The 25,586-nt window shown below is 40.4% G+C and overlaps 1 protein-coding gene across 6 annotated transcripts in view; it reads left to right on the top strand.

Moving 5' to 3' along the window:
- Nucleotides 1-25,586, top strand: part of AGAP1 (ArfGAP with GTPase domain, ankyrin repeat and PH domain 1) — a 384,764-nt gene that overhangs the window by 311,878 nt on the left and 47,300 nt on the right. For 3 of the 6 annotated variants that reach the window (XM_086466247.1, XM_086466245.1, XM_086466244.1), the window contains one exon: nt 18,058-18,135. The exons of the other annotated variants lie outside the window; for them this stretch is intronic. In XM_086466247.1, the coding sequence (XP_086322373.1) occupies nt 18,058-18,135 (78 nt within the window). The remainder of the gene's footprint in view (nt 1-18,057; nt 18,136-25,586) is intronic. 6 annotated transcript variants of the gene reach the window in all.

The following is a 25,586-nucleotide window of genomic DNA, read 5'->3' as shown; positions in this document are numbered from 1 at the left end:
AACTGGTATGTTAAGAGGAGAGGATTCTTGTTCATTCCAGTTATCCTTCTGGAGCGAAGTAGGTCGCAGAGACCCTGCGAGGTACAGAGGGGTTTTGTCATTTCAAGGGCAACACCACATTCAGCATCTAGGAATTGTCACCTTGTAGCTCTTAGTCCCTAGCAGGTGCTCGTTTTTCAGAGCGTTGTAGGTCTGTCCTAAGACCTCAGCCAACACAGTGTCCTGAAGCCTGACATTTTGATTGACAAATCCAAAATGAATATATTTTTTTATCCTCTTTTTTTTTTTTTTCTCCTCTTAAAAAGCTTTGGGGAAAGAGGAGATGGAGATTTTTATCTGCAAGTAAAACATATTGTAAAATGCCATGCAGCTTCCGTAATGGTGATACAAGTCAGAGGTCCTTTCTCTTTTGCAAGGGGGTGGGAGGAATAGACTAGGTTGAAATGAAAACTGTGGAAATGCTGAGATTTACTAGGAAAATTTCCCTTTAAATCCCTGTTTATATCTCAGATGTATGTCTCTGGCAACAAGTTTCATTATTTCCCCTCCACTTTTTGGGTGAAACTGCTTTCCAGTTTTCTACACTAGATCAATCAATAGGATGAGGTTCTCCTCTTTACCAGTTATACTAACCTGAGATCTTAAATCAATTACTCGTGATTTTTCAGTACATCCAGTGTATTATTCCCATTTCAACCAGGGGAAGTTGACTATATTGGTTACAGCATTTTTAAGGATTTTATATCCTCTCAGTGATGTTACAGCTTACCTGGGGAAAGTGTGTTTTCCCACTCTGGAGGGAACCCAGTAGATCAGTCTTTGGTTGATAGCTCAGATTTTCCCATCAGCAGGCTTTGTATTAGCTACGCTAGCACCTTGCTTTTGCCTGGTTTTTCATGCTTGGTTTATTTACCAGACCCATTTGATCTTGCCCACCAAGCAAGCAGTCCTTAACTTGTGCGCACATGCAGATGCGCCCAATAAAAGAAGGCACCTGCTAGCCCATCAACCTTTGTTATATTTTGATTGCGCAGTGTTTTGATAGTAATTTTGTACTATTATGTGGCATGGTTTTTCTGTGCCATCAAGTACTGCAACTACCTGCATGGAAGGGTGAGAGCCTCTGCTTTCTTTAGAGAGCTGATTGATGGCTTAGGAGAGTACAGCAGGGTCATGCTAATACCTTACGATGCCTTGGAGATGCAGAGTAAATAATTAAATGTCGTTAGTCCCACTCCATCTGGGCTGTAGGTCACGTGCTCCAAATTGAGATTGTACAAGACAAGCCTAATTCCTCTGCCTTGAGCAAAGACAGCATAGTTCTCTTCATTAATAGATGTATATGTGTATGTACACAAACTCAAAGCTTTTAACAGGCGTATTTTCTATAACCATGAACAATGGTGAGAGAGGTTGTGTGGGAGGAGAGGTTGAACATAATTAAGTGAATAATCTGAAAATGTTTAGGAAAGATTAAGTGCAAAAGACCTACAGTTCTCCACTCAAAAGGATGCTTGTATTTTAAAAGCATTATGCTTAAGAGTGGAAGTGGAGGAAACAATTTAAGAAAGTGGCAGTGGTAAAGGTGATGGCAATGAGGATGGATCAGTAGATAGAAAAGTTAAATTGTTGATAAAGGAAGTTAAAGATATTAGAAAAAATTGATGGTCCGTAGAATGTGAGGGTTATAAGGTTGATGAAAGAGGAATTTCTTAAATTCATCAGCAACACACAAATTCTAGCCATGATATGAATCTAATGCTTGAATAAAGACAATAATAATGAATCCTGAATTCAAAAAGGAAAAGCAAAAGCAAGAAATTTTCTATCATTAGAAAAAATAAGAATTTACCTTACCTTAAATTTCTTGTTCTTCTAAACAGTTATGTAACATTGGGAGGGGCTGTTTATTATTATTATATATATCTGCACAACCAGATTAGCTGTGGTCAGGAGTACTACAAAGTTGACTTAAGATCTTTCTAATCAACTTTTGAAGGTATCTTGTAGCAGGGGAAATGTTTCAGAGAACTGGAAAAAAGACATATTATGCCTGTAGCTGAAAAGAGGGAAAGAATCCTGAAGAATCTGTGTATTACTTAACCTCATACTGATCCTGTGCAAAATAATGGGAAGGCTGATATGTGATATGATCAGAAAATAGTTTCCATTGGCAGAGTAAGTAAGAGTTGTCTAAATCTCTTGCAGGAAATTGTTGTGATAAAAACCTAAGCAATTTTTAATGCTGTATTATCACAAATGTCTTTCAAAAGCAAATATATTGAGTTAGTCCTGCCTCATACTGTGAACTTAAAAAAAAAAAAAAAGTTGTGCAAGCACTAGAAAAATAATCGGTGTAATTTAAATTAAAAGTATTGAAATTACTAACCAGTAGATCACACGAAGCAGTTGATGGTTATTCATCATCCAAGCACAGGGAAGAGTCGACTTGGGTTTTGCTTTCAGCCATATGCTGTTTGGTTGTGGGTGATTTTTTTTCCTTGCTTCCTGTGATGTTAGTCATCTTCCTACTCATTTCTCCTGTTCATGGGAGTGCAGCCTGTAAGATCTTTACTTCTCCAGGGACCTTGTAGGCCTTCCGAAAAAAATTCTTCTTGCTACTTCCACTTTGTCAGATCCTCTTCTCTGCCTCTTCTTTGAATGATCTCATGTGTGCACGTGCAAACTGAGCTTTCATCTTTCTGTGGATGACTCAGAGAGATTCATCTTTGTGTGGCTTTGTATTCTCTATCCAAACTCACCACTGGGCCCACATCTCCTCGTGCAGCTAACCAGCTACCGTAAACCCCCGTTGCTATGTCCCTTCCATGTCACTGTGACAGAGAAAAATGCCACCTTTAGCTTTTCAAGCATCACTGAAGTACGTGATCAGGGCTTGATCTTTTGGCTCGGACCTCTTTCGCCACCTCATATCTCAATTGCTGCAGCATCTTTTTTTTCCTGGCCTTGGTGAATGTGGTACCTATTCAACTCCATTCAGATGCTGCTACAACAATCACTTCCGCTGCCTGTCACATTTCCTGCATCACCCTTCACTTGGCGTCCTTCCCAGTGGCCTCCTCTGCTATATCACATCAATGATGAGCTGCCGCTCTTTGCTTTGAAGACCCATCACAGCATCCACTCTTTCTGATTCCCTTTCACCACGCTGGCATCCGCCTTGTGGGTACCTCAACATCTGTTTGTTAACATTTTCTTCTTTCATGGGTTGAGTGCAGGTGATCAAAATGCATTACCATCAGCCTCCTGCAGCCTAAAAATACTTACAACTTTGCGAAGTGCTGCACTATATTAACGCCTGTATATGCAAATAGTGGAGAACTGAGTGAAAACTTGTCTGTGTAGGCTGTAATCTAAAGGGACACTTCAAGTATTGTGTAGCCTTTAAATATGGCGGGACTGCTTAGCCCTTTGGCATTCATATAAAAGCTGGGGGTTTTGTGGTTTAGTTGGGTTGTAATATGCTCTTTATTTTAAATTTAACTTGTTTAACAGCAAAATGAGATGAGGAAGTAAGTTATCTTACTACCACTACTGTATGTGTAGGGGTTTTAGTTAATGGTGTGAGTTACAGTAATGTACATGCTAGTCCGACTGCGTCGCATGAATGTAAAAATCTTTGGTCCGTCACTTTGTTCAACTGGCAAAATTAGGAAGCTTTTAGTCTCCCACTGCATGGGTTTTTTTTCTTTCCTTGCGCTGTTTTTCTTCATCAAATAGAAGTGGGCATGATTATGTTTAGTAAGTAAAATTACAAATTCGGAGTGCAGAGTTGAAAAATAACACAAGAGAAGGCATACTCTGGGCAGCTCAGCATTCTGAGGGGTTTGCTGCTTTTGAAAGACTGCCTTGATAAAATAAGTTTGACTTCTGCAGGAAGTAGGATGATACCGATACAGCCAATGAGATAAAGCTCCTGTTGATGGACTGCTTATAAATATAAAGCTTCATTCATTTCTCAACGGGGTGGAGGGGGGTGGGGGGAAATCCTGTCTTATACTGCCTCAAAAGCAGCCACATCTCTCTCTGGAGGAAATGGGATTTGCAGTGCACAGCGGGCGATGCAATATTACGCTAGAACATAACAGTCTTGACAGCTCTGTATGATGCTGCAGTTCAGATTTTGTCATCAAGAAAAATCTATAAACTATACTGAGCTTTCTGAAATCATTAATGCCTTAGTTGTATTGATGATTTCATTTCTGCGCTAGAGGAGCATGGCAGATCTACCTAGCTGGAAGCTGTGGCTTCCCGTTTTTATGGTATTCCTCCTCTTTCTCACCATTCTCTCCCTCCCCCCACCGAGGGGTGGAGTGGGGGGGAACACATTGCATAAATTGATTTGGGGATCAGCCTTGATAAAATACCAGCATTCAGCCCTTTGCAACAGTGTGGTTGTATTGTTAGCGGTTCTTGATTATTTGGATGCTCTGGCAGAAGCTGCCACATCCGAATTGAAGGTGTGCAGAGATTAACTGTTGTCTGTCCAACCATTTGTCATACAAATAACAGTGCCAGTAGAGTGAAATACTATAAATCATTTTTTTCCAGGATTGAAACCTTTTATCAGTTGTGTCACTTCCATTATTCAATAAGCGATTAGTAACAGCCATTGTCATTTAGCCATTTAATAGTTAACAACTTAGAGCTTTGGCTAGTAAGGAAGCCTTTGACACTAGCGTCTGATGTAAATGCAAGATTTAATGTTTATCTTTCCAGGCAAAATGCAGTTGTTATGCAGTGTTTTACTGAAAGATGAAAGGCAGCACAACTTAGACATGGGTCTTTTAATTTGTTGAGCCTCCCGGTTTTGCTTTATCACCCAGCCGTGTGATGTTTATGTATGCCCTGACGAAACACGTGGTATTTTAAATATGCAAGTGTAAAATTGCATCCTTCTTTTTCCAACTTCTTCATTCTAAAGCTAATCACAGCATCTCCCCAGGGATTTTCTGCAACTGCAGCTTTTGAAAAAAAGTCAAATTACAGGAATGATAACCTTCATGTAAGAGCAGCCACAGAGAGTCAGGAGTTAACCCTGGTCTTAACAAGGTGGGGCTTTTTTAAACCTTAACAGGGTTTGTTCAGAACAGCGTCTGGACAGATGTTGGGTGATAGCACATCAAGAGTGTCTTCAGCTTACGATTTTTACGTTTTTCACTGGTTAGGCACAAATGAACAACTTTCAGTAAATCTGAGGAGCCTCATCCAATACAAACATAGGTAACAGGAGCTTCCTGCATATGAAGCCCTTTGAAATCCAGATGCAGTCTAAGGAGAAGAGACAAAATGTTGAGTCTGCCATTGGAAGAAGTTTTTCTGTTCCCCCCTGAAAGTTTAAAATGGAAGTCTTAATTCTTACTCTCTCCCTAGGAAGAGACCTGGGTTAAGGCTACCTGCCCAAAGAGATGGAGACCTTCAGGTCAATTGTAGTAACCATTGGTTGAGCAGTGAGTTCGGGAAGTTAAGTTGATTAATCTATAAACGACTTGTGCTTCTTTGTCCTGTTGCCCACTTTGAGCTAGCTATTGGGGAGCCCTAAATGGAAACTAGTAGATTTACTGCTAGCACACCTAAATGCAGGTGTTGTGATAGGAACTTCTACCTAATTCATAGCTCCAACGAACCCTCTCTGCCTCACATTGTCCTCCCTGCAATGTGGGACCCAACATCCGCAGGTCTGTTTTCTAATGAAGCCAAGGGGAGGAACTGAAAGTCGTCTTTTCTGTCGGTGCAGGCTGATGTAGAAGCTCAGCAAAAGGGGAGATGGTGGCCTTCCTGTTTTAGCATGAGTGTTCAGGTTTATAGAGGAATAATCATTACAGATGGCTTAGTAGTTTGTAGGAAAAGGCCTTGACACGATAAATTTCTCCAACTAGAATCTCTCCAGTGAGGAATCCCTGTACTAATATGGGAAGTTGCACCACAAACAGACTAACGTGCTGAGCTATTAAACACCTAATACTGGCTGATTGGCTCATGCTTATTTTTACAAGTGATGAAAATTAACGAAGAATTCATGTTACGTACAGCTCCAGTGGAGAGTGGCGCTACGTCTGCTCACATATGGATGTGATTCCCCAAGAACAAACAAAAGAGGTTTGTGCGTTCATGCTCCTCAGATGTGCCTGTCACTGCTTGCCATGCTGGAGGGCAAACCACTAATGAGCCTGGATCGTGGAGTGGATTTTTGCAAATGCTGGAAGCGCTTCAGATGAGCCCATTTCTAAGATGACATGTGGATAGGCTTTTCAAAAATGGTATAGCACAAGGTATTCTGCACCATTTGAACTGGCTTGCGTTGTTGAGCAAGGTCTGGATCCTCTAGTGAAGTTATCTTGCCCATGCTCTTCAGTTTTGCTGTGTAGTGATCCTTAGGAGCTGATATGGACAACAACTGCTTTTTCAGAAGAGGAGACTGCTTGTAAAATCTTAGGTAGCTGTGCTTTTTATTCAAGTTTATATTGCATCATGTGAGCTTACCTTTTACAGTAGTGTGGATGATATGGATTAAATATGTGAGAAAAATGGGGGATGGTATTAATGAAATTCCGATTTCTATTCAATTTTATAATTGTTTTAAATTTAAGAATAAGTAAAACCTGGAACTAACAAAGTGACTCTAATGCCTAATCTAGCTTTATGCTATCTTAAAAGACTTCTGTAATCAATTTACATGCCTCCCTTGATAACAATGAGGGTACTGGGAAGTGTCCTTTATCATTTTAAAATTATTTTACTACACGTTAAACAAATAAATCCAAGATAAGAAGTGTACCTGGGTCTTCGGAAAAATCTAACTCATCATATATGTCTACAAAAAATCTCAAGGAAATGAGAACTGTAAGAATTACGTGAACATTGGTGTTCCTTGCTGCCCCTGTACCAGCTCCGCTTTGGTTTGTTTCTTGTAACATACTTTGACAGAAGTTTTTGTGAAGCACATTGATCACGCGGACAGGACCTTCCCATCCTAATCCATACATGAGTACTTTTTATCTTCAAACAAGTTACAGGTTTTCTACAACGTGCGAAAACATGCTCTTTTTGGCTGTAATTCAGCCCAGCGATACTGCTTTATTGTGGTGTATTTTATTTTTAGTTTGCAGTATTTCCACTCTGACACCTAATATACATCGGAAAAGAAATTTCATTAAAAAGCAAATATTTGGGAAATTTCGAGATGCCTGCACTGAGTATATCTTTTAAAAGTGAGCAGTGAGAATATAACCCCTTTGAGCAGAAACAGCTTGCTCTGTTGTTTTGTAACTGTTTTCTTGACAGTAATTGCTTGCACTATCAACAAAATGCGGCTACTTTTTGTTCAGAAGGGTGCAGAACAATACGTCTTTGGTTAATGGATTTAAATGCTCCTTGTTTATCAGCCTATAATGGGCAAGATTGTTGTCTCCCTGCCCATAGATGAAACTGATGGTCCAAAACAAGAATAAATCCATCATGCCATAGAAGTAGTGGTTCTCCATGGGGTAAGCAAGGAAGCGTTGTCTCTCTTCACTGAGTCAATACTGTGTCTGAACAGCAGAAGGAAGGTAGGCTGGTGGCAAATAACACACGTCCCCCGTATGTCCCACTCTTGCTCCTCAATCTTCCTCTCCTTTGTGTCCCAGATGCCTTCCTCCACACTCCGTTTCCTCTTCAGCCATCCCATGCGATGCTTTTTCGTGCTCTCCTCCGAAATACGTTGAGTCGGTTTTAGCGGTGGTGAATCTTACATTATATGATGGTAGCCTTGCCAATAAGGATCTGAAAAGCCAAGTGGTTTTGATGTCACACCAAACAGAGTTGGTCATCACAAATGTAATTCAGGGCATGTGTAGTGGTGTGAACAAGTCTCAGTGGATGTCACTTTTCATTCTGGAGTCTTATTTGGCTGCAAGGTGCAGAGCTAAGAAGGGTGGCTTCCTGCCAGGTCTGACTTTGAGAGTGGGATCCCAGGTGACAGTGTCACTTGAGCTACGATGATACTAATGACAAGCATGAGACTGGTCTTGAAATCAAGATGTTGACTAGATAATTGAATAGGAATTCAAATATCTTTGAAATTCCAGAGGGCCCAATATCTTGTATCAAATCTAATTGTGTAACAAAAAAAAAAAAAAAAAAAAAAAATAGTACTGTGGAAGTGTAACAGCAGCAGTTCATATTTAGCATTTGATGTTAAAATATAATGACACAAGCCGCTTTTGTCTAAGTGCTTTGTTACTAAACCAAAAATAAGCCAGCATGCACTGGGCACTTGCTTAGCTTCTGGACAGCTCTGGTAATTAATACATGGTTCTGCTAGGTTATTTTTCTCATTTTTCCAGTTATAAAAGGCACGATACAAATAACGGAACAGAGTCAGAAGGTCTGCTTACACTCTGTTCCACCTGTCTGGAGTAGATTAATATGGACAACAAATACTAAAATGCAATTAAGATAAAAATATAGTTTTCAATAAGAAAGTTTTGGATGTTTTTTACATTTGAATTAGAGTAGGGTCATCTGGGGTTTACAGAAAACTGTGATGTGGCATTACAAGGGAAAAAAATCAATGATGATTTTGACAAATCGCATTTTGTCAGGGAAACATTTTGTTTTCCTCTGCAGTTTGTTTTTGGGTTGTTTTTTTTTTTTGTACAAGTGTGTACAAGGCAGGGTGACAAACTGATTCTCTAATTCCGTAATAACTCAGCTGGCCTTGTGAAGTCAACCCAGTTGGAGAAACTAACCTTAGAAATTGGTCGATCAAATGCTACAAGCAAAGTACTTGTTTTCCAGTATTGAAGCTGGTGGTCTAGTGATCACAGCCAAGCAATTACGGCCCTGTTAGATAGCATGAGTAGTAGTCATTAAATAATTATACCTTTGATTAGCTGCTTTAACTGTTCATTGCCTTTGAAATATGATAGTATAATTTAAAGCTTTTATTAAAAGACAATTTTTCTAGGTGGTTGAAAAGGATTTTTGTGTGTGTATAGAAGACCCATAATTTTCTGCTTCAGATAATGAAAAACTGAGAAAAATGTTTCCAATTAACATTTACTTTTGTCAATTTGAATCTTGTATGTTTATAGTGTATTGGAAATGAACTCAAATAATTCAGTGGGTCCTTTACCAACTGCAAAAGTTTCCATGGAGAAATCGTACAGAGGAAAAAAAAAAAAAAAAAAGGAATTAAAAATATTTTTAGAAATGTTTAATTAAAGTAGCTTTTTCCCCTGTCACAAGTAGAAGTATGAATGTGTTTTCATTTTTTTTCCTTCACTTTAAATGTTCAAAGCTGAATCTAAGCCAAACGTAATTAACTATTAATGTGATTTGAAGTATTCCTTTTAGAGTGTTTTATGGGTTTAAAATAGAGTATTGGAAGGGACTTCCGTTTTGGAGGGGAGGTTTTTTTTTATATCAGGAATAAAGTTTCACTTGTGTTGGAACTGGGCAACTTTTGTAACTCAGCACTTTTAGTAATTTCCTTTGATGCCCAGCAGCTTGTTTTTCTGAGTGTTCTGGCATTGAAAAAGGATGCAGTAAGGGCTATTACTGTTAAATTTTTGTGGAATATCAGGCAGAAGTTAAATCTTTTGTATTGTGGCTTCATTGTTTTGGTCTGTTGGGTTGTCTGTCCTATTAACACCAATGCACTAAACAGAAATGTTTGAAAAGTTTAGAGTCACATTGAAGTGTTTAAAGGTGCTTGAAGCATTGGGCCATGACTAATGGGGTGAAATTAAACAAGTTGAAATGCCAGATTCTGCACCTGGGATGGAGTAATGCCGGGCACAAGTCAAAACGGGGAGAGGAGCGGCTGGAGAGCAGCCCTGCACAAAGGGACCTGGGAGGCTGGTCGGCAGCAGGCTCCACAGGAGCCAGCAGCATGTCCTGGCAGCCCAGGGGGCAAGTCCCATCCTGGGAGGCATCAAACACAGCACAACCAACTGGTCAAGAGAGGGGATGATCCCGCTGCATTCAGCCTTGGTGCAGCCTCATCTCGAGTACTGTGTGAAGTTCTGGGCCCCACCATTTAATAAAGACATGAAGGTCCTCGAATGCATCCAGAGGAGGGCAGCAAAGCTGATGAAAGGGCTGTAAGTTGTGTCCTTTGAGGAGTAGCTGAGAACTTTGGGCTTGTCTAGTTTGAAGAGAAGGAGGCTGAAGGGCGACCTCATTGCTCTCTGCCGCTTCCTGAGGAGGGGATGTGGAGGCAGGTGCTGAGTTCTCCCTGGGATCCAGTGACAGGATGACTGGGAATGGTTCAAAGTTGCACCAGGGGAGGTTTAGACTGGACAGTGGGAAGCATTTCTTTACTGAGAGGATGGTCAAATGCTAGAGCAGGCTTCCTAGAGAGGTGGTTGATGCCCCAAGCCTGCCAGTGTTTAAAAGGCATTTGGACATACCTTTAATAACATGCTTTAATTTTTGGTCAGCCCTTAATTGGTCAGGCAGATGATTGTTGTAGGTCCCTTCCAACTGAAATAGTCTAGTCTGTTCTATTCTATACTTTGGAAATCTGGTTTAATAGATACGCTGTATGCATTTGTTGGGAAATATGGAAAAGTAGCATACATGTTCATAACATCCTCGCACTTTGTCACTTTGTGGGGTTTTTCTTATTTTAAAATTTAGTGTTAGTCAGATCTAGAAACACAATGTGTCCAGATTATTTTACTTTGTAAATGTCATATATTAGATAATGGGGGGGGGGGGGGGGGGGGGTGTTTAACCCTTTTTGAGGAATTTTTGTCAATGCTGCTTCCACATAGGGTAAAATAGACAGTGTCATGCCCCTTCACAGTCACAGGAACAGGTTTACATTGTGTAAGAATCTCCTGGGTTACATCTTTTATGGAAGAGCATGGTCTTGTTGAGCAAATCACTGTTCTGCTGACCAACAAGAAAGAAGAATCCCTGGTCTGCCATTTTACAGCCCCTGATGAAACTATGCATGGTGCAGAGTGAGTTGAAAAAGAGCAGGAGGAGGGCTGAAGGACAGGATCCTTTCCCCAGTGGGGTGGCAACTAGATGGTCCCAGAGTTTATCCTTAAATACCCCTCTGATGCTCAAGTTTGCCTCTTATCCAGGTCTTATATACCCCTATATTTCTAGATAGAAATTATACAGATATTACATGAAAAATGTTCCCCTGGCCTATGCTATGGGACCAGACTTTTCCTCATGTATCTTCTCGGTCTTTAATTGTTGCACAATAAGAATAAATAAACAAACGTCCTTAGGTGAATGGACAGTGTTATTTATTTTGTGCAGATGATGATGAGATGTTCTGAGAAGTGAGTGGCACGCTGACTCCATCCCCAGCCCCCTTCCTCCAGCGTAAGTGAAAAGATCCTATTATTTCTGATAATTGATGCTGAGGGCTGTGGCGTGCCTCTTTTAATCATCACTGTTCAGCACACTCCAGGGATGTAATTCATGCACACTTTAACATCCAACATGGCTGACAAGGCTTGGACACACAACCTAACGGCTACATCATTTTTTAATCAGCTATCTGAGGACTATTTATCTAATCAACAAAGAACTCTGTCACATGGAGACCAGAGGTGACATTAACACGTGTCTAGTTCATCAGTACAGCAGTGGAGGAAAATTTTTAGGGTGAGACTGTAGATATTAAGACTCTTCTAAGAATAAAAGCATATTTCTGTTTATCAAAGTGTATAAAGAACTGCATTTGAGCAAGTTGAAGGGGGTTAATCTGATGTTTTGTGGAGTACAGTATCTTAAGCATCCTCAGAGGACTTCACAGGTATCAAACAGATGTATCCTCAGATCACACATAGATAAGTGTGCTTTCTAAAAACATCTGTTGCTTTTAGGAACAATGGTATATGATTGTAGTGGCGGTAAACATATTTACTACAAAACCTACCTAATCAAAACTAGACAGGAAACATAGATTCATTAACACAGAATAAATAACATCCCTGTTAAAGAAAGCAAACACAGAAATTCTGTCTGCAAGGGGTTGGTCACAGATGCGAAGTTATTGCCTGAACAAATACAAAGATATGTGGTAATTAGGAGTGATTAAGTTTAATTGTTTCCCAGTTGCTCTGTATCTTAACAAGAAGCTATACCAAAGCCTAGTTTTCTTCTTCATATACCGACATACCTATTCTTGCTTTAAGATGTACATATTTAAAATGCATAAGCAAGCTTATTTTACACACAGCACAAATGTTAAATGAGTATAGTTCAGCTCACAAAAGTACTCAAAAGCATCAGCAAACAGAGGCTTGCCTGTATCTTCAGGTACAGCTGGGTGTCCTCCCAGAGCTTCAGCTGAAATGGCAAGCTGTTACCACCATTTTATTGGAATGAACAGAGACTTAACATGTAATCATCTCCCACTAGATTTAAGTATCTTCTATTTGGATTCAGTTTTTAGTGTTCTCTTTCAATGATGTTTGTATATTGAAAGACTTGCATAGCTATTAGATAACTTGTATAGCTTCCACTTCAGGCATTATGGTCCCTGCCTTACAAACTGAAAAATTGCAGACAAGGACCTAGAAAACTGAAATAACAGAGTGGAGTTGCCTCTGATCAAGCCCAGTGAGTCCAGTCAGTACCTACAGAGTCATGGCAAGGACCTTCACGACTCCCGTGTTCCATGTGCTCTACAGCCACAGATCCTCTCTCTGTTTGCAACGGCCAGTCTGTAGCATTTCTTCACGTCAGACCACAAGTGTCCTAAGTCATGTTTAAGCAGTTTATTAAGGCTTTTCATAGGAAAGCCACAGTAGTAAGCACTTCTGACCCTTCCAGATTTGTGTGGGGTTTTAAAGGTCTGGAAGCCATGTGGTTCTCATGTTGCCAGTGAAACAGAAGGACAGATTGGTGGGAGTATATATTTTAAAAATAAACAAGCAGAAAAAGTTGGTTCAGAACAAAAAAAGAGTGAGAGCCTTGTTTACCTTAACTCCAGAAGAGGTCAAAGCATATTTTCTGGAAAGATGAGTTTATTGAATCCAGATCAACTCCTAGATGCCCAGGACGTTGCTTGGTGAGCTGCAACGATCCTTTGCCTGCAGTGTGTCTGTAACTATTCACTTTTGCGCAATGGTCTTAGAACTCACCCTCTCTACGGGCTGTTTTCTGGTGCCCGTATCGCAAGAGGTGCATGCAACAGCACTTTCTGTAGCAGGGCATTTGTCCAGCGCTACTGGTAGGTGCAACAGAGTGAGGGAGCAGGGAAAGGGTTTTATGATTCCTGGAAACACAGCCTGTCCCATTTCAAGACTCTTCAGGTTGAGTTATGTTTGCAGAGTGATAACGTGTGAGAAGTTTGCCTTGCTGCTTCCCTGAAATGGCAGGGCTTTGTTCAGCAGGACTCCGTGAATCAGTGCAGTCATTTTAAGGCTGGAACGGGCGTTACATGCAGTTTGGACTGACTTTCATACAATGTTATGTGCAGAGCTGAAGAAAACTTGGCAGCTATCATGGATAACACAACCACCACTGGAGCGACAGATCAGTGGTGCGATAGCCCTGTTTTATAGAGAGCATGTCCATTGAAAAATATTTATCAGCACTCATGAAGCACCAAGTAGCTGTACACATTTTGGCGTGCTGCTTTGCAGAGCTGTGTCTGCCGACAGAAATTATGCAGAAGGATGCATTTCTCAGTCAAGCAAGTGTTCAGCCTGGAGTATTTCATCTCTTGGGTCTTGATTCAGTGCAGGGTCTATGAGTGCTGAAGGCTAGGCTCAACTCCTGACACCAGGACACATCTGTCCTGGCCAGGGCTTCTGTGAATTCTTGAGGCAAAATGCATGAACAACACCTAGGAAATCTTTATTCTTGGTTTTTCGTTTGGGTTTTTTTGTGCTTATAAGTAGTCACAGGTGAGGCCTGAATGAACAATAGCAAGTGTTTTGTCTTGTACTGTTTGACTGAGTGGAGGGAAACAGGAGGGTTTCTGGAGAGTCTGTGGTTATATGCCCATGATAATCCCTTTGATGAGGAAGGATGGCATTAAAAAAAAGAAGAAGAAAAAAAACAACAGGCAGTTTGATTAAACAAGCAAGCAGCTGCTTGTTTCTCAGGCATATGCAAACCCAGGAATTAGTTATTTCCAAATGCATAGCAGCATTGGCAGCACTGCAGGCAATTTTTGATAGGAGGGAATGATTTTCAAATTTCTACATTACTGAGAGGGGAAAAACAGGTTGGTGTGTGACTTTCTAGGGCCGAGCTGACCTGTCTGTTTAGATAATATGTGGTTCTTTTACAGCATATGAAGCTTTTCAGCGAGCTGCTAAATATTTTTCCAGTAGGGTTGAACAATTGCTGACATCTGTCCTACCTGAGGAGTAGCTCCTGCTATTAAAAAAAAATAATACAGATATGGCCTGTTATAACACTTGACACAGTTATATAGAAGCGTATAATTCTTTCCTCCTTAGGAATCAATCTAGTGGATTCCAGGTCCCTAACTGGGATATCTGAACAGGATGCCCTGGTACGTATGTGCTACACAAGTGATGCATCCCATCATGCAGTTGAAAGCAGCTTCCTCGCAAGAATTCAAGAAATCACTTTAACCCTTCATGTTAAGAAAGCACATCTCGGGCTCCGAGAGTCATGGTTGGGTCCATTGTGGTTTCTTCCCATGGTCACTGCGGGGAGGAATGGCTGGACAGTGGCTTGCATCAAGTCACGGGTAGCCATGATCCCAGCGTTGTTTTGCAGGGTTGTTAAAGCCCAGCTCTGTGCCATTGGATGACAGATAGTGACTTCTTGTGCTGGTCCAGACTGAGTGTTAGGATGCACAAATTAATTTGCCTGGCGAAGATAGGAGTTTAGTCTTGGCAATCTAAATTTCTGGAGTTAATGAGATTGGATAAGAGCAGAAGCTATGCTGTGACACTGTGTCTACGCGCTGGTCAGAATGGCAAGACTGCTTTGATTGCTGCAAAGTGTTTTTCTGTCAGCAGTGAAGCCAGAGATCAGGGCAAGTGTCACAGTTAATAAAAGATTTTCCTGAAACATTATTAAAATAAATTAGTCATTCAGATTGTTGTAGCACAACATACTAGGCAGAATACTAGTTGCCACTTCAGTATAAGCTAAATTAAATACTCTGTCTTCTGGGAAACAGTTAACTTCATTCCAGATATTCGATGATTGAGGGAGGTGTTTGGGTTTTTCTAGCATCTCTGGTTGGAGACACTTCTTAGCAGCTTTTCTGAAGAAAATAAGCTTCCAGAAAATGCTTCAAATCAATCTGCCTTTCTAATTAGGGAGCTTTGCTGTTAAATAATGAAGTAAGTATTTCTTAAAGCTTTTTATTGGAAACCAGTTGAGGTTTGTTTGTTTGTTTAACTGTATATATGCTATAGATGAATAGATAGATAGATAGATAGATAGATCCAGAATTGGCAACAAAAGCTTTTGTTGCATTAACTTTTGAACCAGCAAGTGAACCCAGACTGGACGGACCAAATAACCTGGGTTATAAGTCAAAGACAAACAAGGCAAATAATGACCTCAGGTGCCCGTTAAGGCCTTGCTGGTAGGTAACAAAATACGTAGTCAGTATGTAATTTTGAAGGTAGGCAGGGTAGGATGGCTAAGCTGGGCCCTGCTGTTTGCACACACATCAATCACCCCGCAGAGGCTGATTTTGGCGGTGTCCAAACCTGCTGCTGATAATATTGTTGAATCTTCAAAAGACAGCAGAGCAGAATGAGGAAGCAGGCTGGAGCCTAATCAATGCTAAAGGACACACTTGGATGTACCAGGATCTCAGCATCACTGCGAAAAAGTCCATTTGTTTAAAGAGAAGAAAGAGGCATGACACTTAACACATTAAAATGGATTATTTCATCAATAGGTTAATAGAAAACCGGGCTGCAAGTTCACTTCCTGCTCATACAGCCGTACCATTAAAGTGTGAAAAATGAAAAGGGACTGGGAAGGGGTCTGTGTGTACTGGAGACCATCTTCCCTTTCTGAGGGGTGCCAAACCTTGATTTTGCCTATTTATATGTAAATGTTTTTCAGGAAAAACAAGTTTTCTGCTGGGAATTTGTGTCTCTCTGGTGCTGGGACTTGTTAAACAGATCTTAAAACAAGATGTTTTTCATATTGAAGGATGCACCCAATGAAAGTATTTTTAGATTTGAAGAACTTTAATTTTTAGATAGATGTAACTTAGCCTTTCAGGTAACGTTATCTATTTTCATTTCAGCAAAGTGCGTTCTAAAGGATGTTACTCAGATATCCAGTCCTCCTTTTGAATATATAGCATTAAAGCCTGCAGATGGCTTTGTTAAAACAGTATATAGCTTAACAGTCTAGGGTGTTGAGGCATTTCTCTTCCGGCCTTAGGTCTTTAGCTGAGAATTGAGCTTTTTGTTAAAGGTTGGAATGACTTCACGTCACTGTTCCTTTTCTGTGGAAGCAAGAATTTGGTCTGAGTTTCGTGGGACATTAAAAAAGTTCTCTTCTAAATACAGAAAGAAAATTTTCAAATCATTGTATCATAGCACTCACTGTCTTTTGCAATGTTCTTGTCATCCTAAAGGGTGAGGAGCATTTGTGGTGAGGGGGAGAATGATTTACCGTATGAGTTTCTTCATAACAGACTCTGAGCTGAATGGGAAGTTGAAAGACTCTTCTGTTTTCAAACACATCTGTGAAATGAATCATAATTAATGTAACTGATGCTGTCCTTTTTAGAAGTCTCACACCCAAACTCAATGCTCTCCGCTATCTGTGGGCAGGAGGGCTGGGTGACCTGCTGAAAAAGGCAGCTCAGAAGGAGGTCAGAATGCTCTTCCACTTATCACTGACCCCAGTGATCTCTTCTCTGCTCCAATGAAATAGATTTTACAAAATAGTTGCGTGTCAAACAGTGCTACATCGTTAATTCTTGACTAGGTAAGCTGTTGCGTTGGCTGGAAAGCCTGTAGAGGTACAACTTTTAGCAGATACACAGTGCCCTCCTCAGATGTGCGGATGTCCATGGGTGAAGAAGTGGGGACATCTCTCATTTTGGTCACTGTTAGGTGCCAGCAGTTTCATGGTGTACTTGGATGTTTCGTATGGTTCCTGTCTGATGAAACTCAGGCTAAACATATTGTTGATTGAACGTACTTCTCATGCTGTGAATTCACTCTTGAGGCAAAACATGTCGATTTTAAAGAATGTAAAAATGTGCTCTCTCCTAATGAGCATGGGAGTGGAGTGCTTTTGAGCAATATTTTCTGCTGAGTGTAGAACAGTAGCTGGGAACTCAGAGAATCTCAAAGGTTTGGGATAATTCTAATAGAGCAAGGGTGTTGCCTCTTATATGAAGATATATGGGGTTTTTACTTTCCAAAGAAATGCTTTGATTTTGCAGTGGGGGGACGAAGGGAGGACCACAAACGTCAATTGCATCAATGTCTGCTTGACAGTCTTCAAAATAATTAATGCCTCTAAGCTCAGTGCTACACATAATATGCTGTGTTGATATGAGCATTTAAGGCCATTACAACTTTAAAAGTTGAGGTGATGATGTAAAAAGATGGTTTAAAGTGGTTTTAAAGATGAACTACAGGCACCAAGTGATCAATACAGGCTTTTAGAGGAAAAGGAGCTCTTGTCTGGCTGTGTTTTGTTATCAAATCACGTTTTACAGTAGCTGTTTTGTCTAAAGTGCTGTTTTGTCTAGTCATGTATCCTCTGTGCAAATACTTCCTGCATTCTTTTTACTTTACTGGTCTGGTTTTGTCTATTCCAATAGCAGATCCATTTAATCTTGTCAAATCGTGTCATGTTGTAGAGACTTAAAAAATCGCTCTTGATAAGAGGCTTTCCATATTGTCTGTGGATTGGAGAGGCTGTATAGTCCTGTGTGCATTTTCTGTGTGTAGCTCGTCACATATTAACAGGCTTGTGCTTGTATTTTACTTCACATGCTATTTTGATGTTTATTTTCTCCCCTTTTTCATTTAATTTTTTTCCTCCTTTTTCTTTATTTTTATTCTCTTTTTTTTCTCTTCCCCTTCTGCTCTCTGGACGCAGCCAAACGCAAAGCTTGGAAACTAAACCGTGTTGGTAGCCTGCGAAATATATACAGCAGCAGCAGCACCAACACCGAAGGTAACAAACCCACCCGTTTTAGCTGAACACCTCTTCTCTTACCCCTTTTTTTAACCCGCTTTTCCAAAAATTGTCCTCCTTGTGCCTCTCCCTTACCCAGTGTGGGCATGGAAATCAAATTTGCCCGAAGCATGCGTGCTTTCATATTGTGTTTGCAGAGTCATTCCAGTTGGTCTTTTCATCTTTTTGTTTGTGCGTATTATTTTGCCATTCATGTTCCTTTCAGCTTACTTAAATTTTGACCTTTCCCTCTAGCCGTGGAGTGGTGATGTTTAAATTACTTCAGGAACCCATTTTCTTCTTTTATTTATTTTTATATATATATTTTCCCTTTCTACATGTGAGCACTCAATGTAATATTTCCCAAGTTATTACAGTTTTTAAAAGTGTTAGTATCAGGTGTAATGATCTGTAGCCAAATACAATAGTGTGCCGTGACATTTAAGTAACAGTCTTAATTTGTTTTGTGCAAGCCTTCTCCATAATGCTCTTTGCCGCTCTAATCCAAAGGCGAGACAGTGCCGGGTCATTTGCATGTGCTACTCTTGCTTGTAAATTCTGTATATTGTTGTATTTCTAAAGGTCACCTGGTGCCAAAGTTCACAAATTGACTTACATTGCTTTTATTCCACTGAAGACAGCCGTCATGGCTTTTGTGTAATAGCACATTGAATTTTATATTTACCATCACCACCACCTTCATTTGAACAACACAATTATAAACTTCCTTTTTTTTTTTTTTTTATTATTACAAATGTCAAAGGTCAGAATTACTTGGAAGCTAGGCAAGGAGAAGGAAAAAAAAGCTTCCGCCACCATCTCCAACAGCACGTAAGAGGGGTGGTGTAAGAAATAGGGAATGCAAAATAGGTCACAACTCAGTAATCTTGGTATGAGGGAGGGGGATTTTTTTTTCCTTCACTTAAGTGCAAACCAAATGGGTCAAGTAATCGCAAGCGCATGCCCTAACACTAATTGACTTATTTTAGAATGATTATAACTGTAATATTTTTCTTAATGTCACTGTTTTCTGGGCTGTTGATTTTAGTGATTGCCAAGCAGTGGCATTAAATCTCTTGTAAATTTTAAATTGCATGCTATTTCTGTAAACAAGTCCCTCTGTTCACATCCTGATCATTAACCTTTGGTGATTTATATCACCGTCCTTTTTTTTTTTTTTGCGCAATTACGGCTGTATTGCTGTCGGTTGCCTTGCTCTCACTCCCAAACAAAGTGTACATAGGAAACGAAAGTGTGATTTTACTGCGGCTTAAGGAAGGTTTTTTTAATTGTAATTTGGTTTTATTTCTCGGTGTAAATGTAAAACCATTACCTTACAGAGCAATAGTTGCAAAACTGCCTTGTTTTGATCCTTTTATCTTTTAAAGTATGAAGTGCAAAATATGAAATGAGAGAAAATTATTGTCAGATATTAATAACTTGCAGGGGGATGGGGGGGGGGGAGTTCCACTTAATAGCAGACTAACTAGATACTTCCTAATGATTTGTAATTTTCTATGTATTTGCTGGTTTTTATCTCCCAGCCAGATTTTTCTTCTAATCAGTGTGCAGGCATGTTTGTTGTTACAGGTTTACCGCTTGAGGATCTTGTGATTTTGTATCGTTAAACTGCAACAAGGAAACAAGTATAAAGAATTCCCATGTGTTTTACAAATAAAGGTTTAATTTTTTTGAGGCCCTTTCTAGTTTGAGGAATCTTTTATCTTGCTGATCAAACTAAGTATCAAAGGCCCCTTGGATGAGTGTATGGGAACTTGTTCCTGATGGCCATGGTCGAAAGCATTTTGAGATGTATCATGAAAGCGAAATTCTGAAATTAGGCAAATGTATCCTTTTTTGGAAGTATTATCCCTGCTAGAAACTGAACGTTCAATGTTCTCTATAGCTTTGCATCTTTGAGCTGGTACCTTAGGCCTTTGTGTGAGAGCTGGAACGGTGAGACATGCAAATGTCGAGTTAATGAGCATTGTAAGTATTAAAAGCCACATGTTTAGATAATTATGCCTTCAAAAAAGAGAGCGATAATAGGAAATGACAGTCCAGAATAACCAATCTGCTTTGGTCTTCAGCGCATGCTTGCTCAATTGCACTTACGCCTTTATACAGACCAAAAACATTTCCATCGTGTACAGTCCCATTTTTGAAAGCTTGATCTAGACAGCAGCCTCTTTCTTAATTTTTAACACCAGTCCTATTATTTTGGTATTCTATGTGCTTCCAGATAGCAACTCCTCTGATTAAGATGGAGAAATCTGCAGCTCAGGTGCTGCAACTCTTTTGTAGGTACTTGGCAGAAGCAGGTATATGGATGATCCCCAGCATGGTGGGTCTCTTGTGCTTACACAAGGTCACCTTTTGCTGTACGCCGTGCCAAGCTGAGAGTCCTCCCTGAATGTGGCTCCTCTCTCTTGACTATATGACAGCCAAAATATTGCATTACTGTTGGGTCTGTCCTGGGTAGGATTTTCACAGAGGTGGCTGGGTGTAAGATCACAGCTGAAGGTTCCTTAACTTCTGAGGGCAGAGAGAAGCAAGGCATTGTACACCTGTGTCCTCCACTGTTCCTTCCTCAGTTTTGTATGATTACAAGAAGTTTTACTTTCTTTAATTTTAGAGTTTGCCTAAAATGCTTAGTTTTCAGATTTGGGTTTTATTCTATGGGGAGTCACAGACAAATGAAAAAGTCCTACCTGCTCCTTATCGCGGCAGCCAGGCCTTAAGCAATCCTTTGATTTTCTAGGGAGGAAGTATGTAGTATCGGTGTGTTATACTTAAAACAGACCCCGGTCTGATTTTAAACAAGCTGGAGTCTCTTGTACCTGCTATCTTAGCCATGTTATTAAAATAAGAATTATTTTTCCTATATCAGCAGATTTTACAGCACAGCGGAAAGGAGTATCTTTATGAGATTAAATGGCTGTGCTCTGCGTGCTGTGGTTTAACATGCGTAGAGGTATTAAATCCTCATTTTTCCACTCTTCATGGTTACATATGTGACATGTTAAACAGTGCTGCATCAGAGTTGCCAGGCTGTCACAGAAAACTTTTCTTTTGCGTATTCGTTGACTCCCAAACTACCTTTTAAGAGTTAGTGATGCTGATGCTGCCATGGTGCTGTGCCTATAGAGAAAGTTTGCTTTTGCTACCTATGGCAGATGGAAGGGGAGGCTGTTCAGAGCACCCAAGGTAAGCTCTGCCCAATAGACTTGGCTTCGCAACACCTCTTGGTTAAACAAGCTCTTCAGCTTTGAAAGATGTATAATTTAAAAAGTAGACCTCAGGCTTGAGACATGTTAGGAATCACATAATGCAAGTAGACTCACGTACTGTATGAACTGAATTTTAAAATGACTTAGTGGATTTCTTCAAACCGTGTTGTTTTGGCATCCAAATAAAACAAGAAGTACATATGGCGGGGGGGGGCTTAGTCCCTTGAGCTAGAAACCAGGCTTTCATCACCAGTTTGTCACTCACGGGTAGCGACAGAAAACAGTACCACTGAAAAATACTTCCAGTGGAACACAACCTTTATCAAGAGCTGTGGGCAACCGATAGCAGAGCTCTATTGTCCTGATAGGGTTGATTTTCAAAACTAATTAGATTTAGATACTGGGTTTGGAAAGGGGAGAGAAGTATTAGCATAGCTGTGCCCAGTGGGACATGGCACAAATATTTCCTTAATTGAGGCTGCTAATAAACATACTTATCTTCCAAGTTACAGGGATAATTTATAGCAAGTGACAAAAGGTAACGATAGTTAACATTATATAGTACGTAAATAACGTGCCTTTGTTGTAAACAAGTTGTATATCGTAAATATCTGATGTTGATTGCTAGGGCAACTCGGCAGTTTTTCATTCTCATCCTTTTGACAAGATGAAGGGTTATTAAGGAAGGGTGCTTGAGTGGAAGTGATTTTTGAGAGAGGGAGGAGGGTGTGATAGAAAGGGAGTTTAAATAGGTCTCAGTGTTACTTGAGGCAGGCTTGACTAGGTTTCAAGCTGTAACCTCAACTCTTAAAGATGCTTCACTGCTATTTGAAATTCGCCATTGAGAATCTTTTGGTTCTGTACTTGACTTCTTGCTGGAAAGTGTTTCCTGTATGAGTGGCATCATCCACCAGACATGCACGGTGAGTTACTATTAATTAGCAACAGCACCAGGATCCTCTGATGACAAGGTGCAAATGAACGTCTAGCGAAAGAGGCTGGTTGGCTTGGAAGCCAGAAGATCCAGTTTTATTTCTGATTCTGGCAAAATAGCCATGTATGCCCATGAGAAGTGCCTTAAGCCTGGCAAGTCTTTGTTTTATACCCATGGAAAAGTAGAATTTTTTTTTTTGTTTAAAAGCAAACTTTTGGGATGGGTGTAATTTCTGACTGTAGAGTGCCTGGCGGAAAGGGGCCCTTGTCTTCTGTTGACTTCAAACTGTGCTTGTCATTGCCCACCACTGGTGCGAGATGTTGGTGGCTGTTTATGCAGTTCTTAATATTGAAAATAAAAGTGGAAATTGTGAACTGATAGATGCACACCATTTGGAACGGCTCTTACAGGATACCAAGAGGCATAACTGCTTCTGCGTTTTCGCTACATTTTAGTAGGCTTAACTGAGTTCTCTGGAATAAGTTATAGGCTAATTGTATCCTGAAGTTATTTTCAGTGTAGTTTCCTAAATCTGATCTCTTTCACATACAGTAAACACAGGCGTTGGTACAGGAATGCAGTGAGACCATGCCTAAATGTTTGTTTTCCCTTGCATAATCCTTTGCTTCTAAGAAACTGTATATCTTGTTTTCTGTAAGTGGGTGGGCTGTAGCAGTGTCTGTCTTTTGGCATAGCAAAAGAAATGTTAACTTGGGTTAAATGCAGTAACTTTACTATGAAAAGATAATGGCGAAAACAGTATATGCAGCATAAACAGTGGTACAGTGTAGCTTCTTGGAAGTGATGTTGTGGTTATGATGGTGTGGTGGTATTCTTAATATTCACTGATTGCATGCCCGCTTTCACTGAAAAAAAAAACCCTTCTTATGCTTTAGGTTCTGTATCACCATAATCTTACAGTTTCAGCTCATTTCCCGTCCTAGCCACCCCTTCCCATTTAAAAAAAAAAAACCAAAAAAACCAAAACAAAACAAAACAAAAAAACACAAAGCAAAGAACAACAGAATTGTAGACATCTTCTGTTGATAATAACTTCCAAATGGAAATCAGTTGCAGCTGGTTCTTCGCACTTTAACCCTCTGTTTGCTGGCCTTTCAGGAAATAATTGATGACTGATTGGCCCATTAACCTTTTTTTAAAAAAAAAAAAAAAAAGTTTGACAGCCTGGACTTGTGTAATGAGGAGGGATTCCTAGTGAAATCAGGTTGATGGCTGAGTTGCTTGCCCCTGAGGATGCAAAATTAGCCCTGCGGGACCTCGTCTGCATAGAAACTGGACACGATTAGTGTAATATCCAGTGTTATTAATATAGTTTGGAGTAATTGGGCAGGTTGATTTCGACAGATTGATGGTGCTAAAATACTATTATAGTGAACCTTTCTATGAATAACTGTTAAACATGGAAAACTGTTTAATAAAATTTTGTGATTAGGCTCACAGGAATTTAAATAGCACAACCTATAATTTTACTGAAGAGTAAAACTGGACAATTTCATTCTGCTGTCTGGTTTTTCCTGTTTGTGTGTGGGGTGGTGAAGGGTGTACGTGTTTGCTGCTCATCTTTTGTAGACATTGCCCTGCTGGTGATGTGGAGCAGGCACTGCTGTTTTGTTTTGTAATTGCATTTATAAAAAAAAAAAAGTCAGTGTATTTAAGCAGAAAATGTATCATTCAGCACATCTTCAGTTGGCACAGTTGAGCTTTGTAGGGAGTAAACCTGAAGCTTCAGTGGATATCGGAGAGTGAAAACTTCTATGTTCTTAATGTATTATCAGCAATGACCAAGTTTTCAGCTGTCTTATTGATGAACTTAAAATGTCCTTCCAGCCCAGCCTTCAAACACGCTGTAGCCTTTGGAACCCACAGTGGGGCCATACGGGCGTGTTACATGGACTTTGCAATCCCGAGCCACAAAGGCTGTGCAAGGTCTTTACAGCTTTTGTCACAGTGTCAGCAGAAGAGGTCAGGAGATGAAACAAGGGAGCTTCTCCTTTGAGAAAAGGAGACTTGACGTATAAAAGAGTGACCACGGGAAGTGGCTGGAGGTGTTTCTTGAATTGCACTCCACTCGCCTGAATGGCCAGGTGTGTGTCCTCTGCCATAGGTCTCCTGTAAGCAGGGGAATAACTTTGTGTAGTGTTCCTGGAAAAGAAAGCTTGCGAGGTACCACTGCAAGGACAGTATTTCAGCTGCGCTTTTAAACAGTACACTGGCTGAATTGCAGAGCTTCTTTTTCATAAGCCCTTCTTGGGCAAACCAGCTTCTTCATGTATATGATCGAGATTATGATAAATAAGAGATAGGAGGATTCAATGGTGCTGCAGCTTGATTGTCTATAGTTCTTTTATGGTCTGGAGTTGTAGTGCTGGAAAGTCACCTTGTACTTAAATGCTGGGATGAACTGGTACAGGAGCAGTGCAGAGAGAGTCTCTAAAGATACACTATATATACTTGTTACATATTAGTTACATACCATCTATTCGTGTTGAGTTGTTATGCATTGAGAGGTCAACCTTGTGCCAGCGCACTGGAGAAGTCTCCTCTCTCGTTGTCCTCTTTGTCTTTGCATCCCCACAGGGCCTCGTCTCTGGTAAAAAAGGAGGTGTGGGGAATTTTTAAGTTGAGGTGGCAAAATGACCGTATTCTCTAGTAGGCAGCTCCTTCAGCTTATTCCAGACCTTTGGCTTACGTAGGAGTGGTATGACGTGTGGTCAGGGGAGAGAGGTGCAGGGAAAATGCGACATGGCTTGGAGCAGAGCTGTGAGTAGAGAAGGGAAGGGCTGAGGGAGAAGGGCATGCGGTGCAGAAAATGGAGCAAGGCTGAAAAGGGTGTTACGGCATATGGTGGGAGCCCTGCCATAACATAGGTGTATCTCAGTACCACCCACACTGAGTAATTTATATAGAAGGCTTTTCCGGACATTTAGTGACCAGCATTTGGAAATCTACCCTTAGTAAGACTTCAGGAGTACAAAGTTTTATCACTTAAAAGCCATTGAAAGGCCTAAAATTATGGATTTCCTAAATGGGACTCCACAGGGGGCTGCTTCAGGTGGGGTTCAGTTTTTCATGTTCTCTTTCACCATCATTCCCTGTTTTCATCAACATATGCAGAACTCTGCATGTGCCTGTACCCTCCCCACTGACCATATGCCATACCACTTCTGCATAAGCAGAAGGCCGTAACTGTGTTGTCCTACAAGAGACAGCACACAGGACTGAACATAATTTCCTTTATTATTGAGTAGTTCCTTATACATCTTCCT

This window comes from Leptosomus discolor, chromosome 5, assembly GCF_034619465.1.
Source record: "Leptosomus discolor isolate bLepDis1 chromosome 5, bLepDis1.hap2, whole genome shotgun sequence".
Taxonomy (NCBI): domain Eukaryota; kingdom Metazoa; phylum Chordata; class Aves; order Leptosomiformes; family Leptosomidae; genus Leptosomus; species Leptosomus discolor.
The sequence above is the reverse complement of the archived record's forward strand: the minus strand, read 5'-3'. Positions and strand labels throughout refer to the sequence as shown.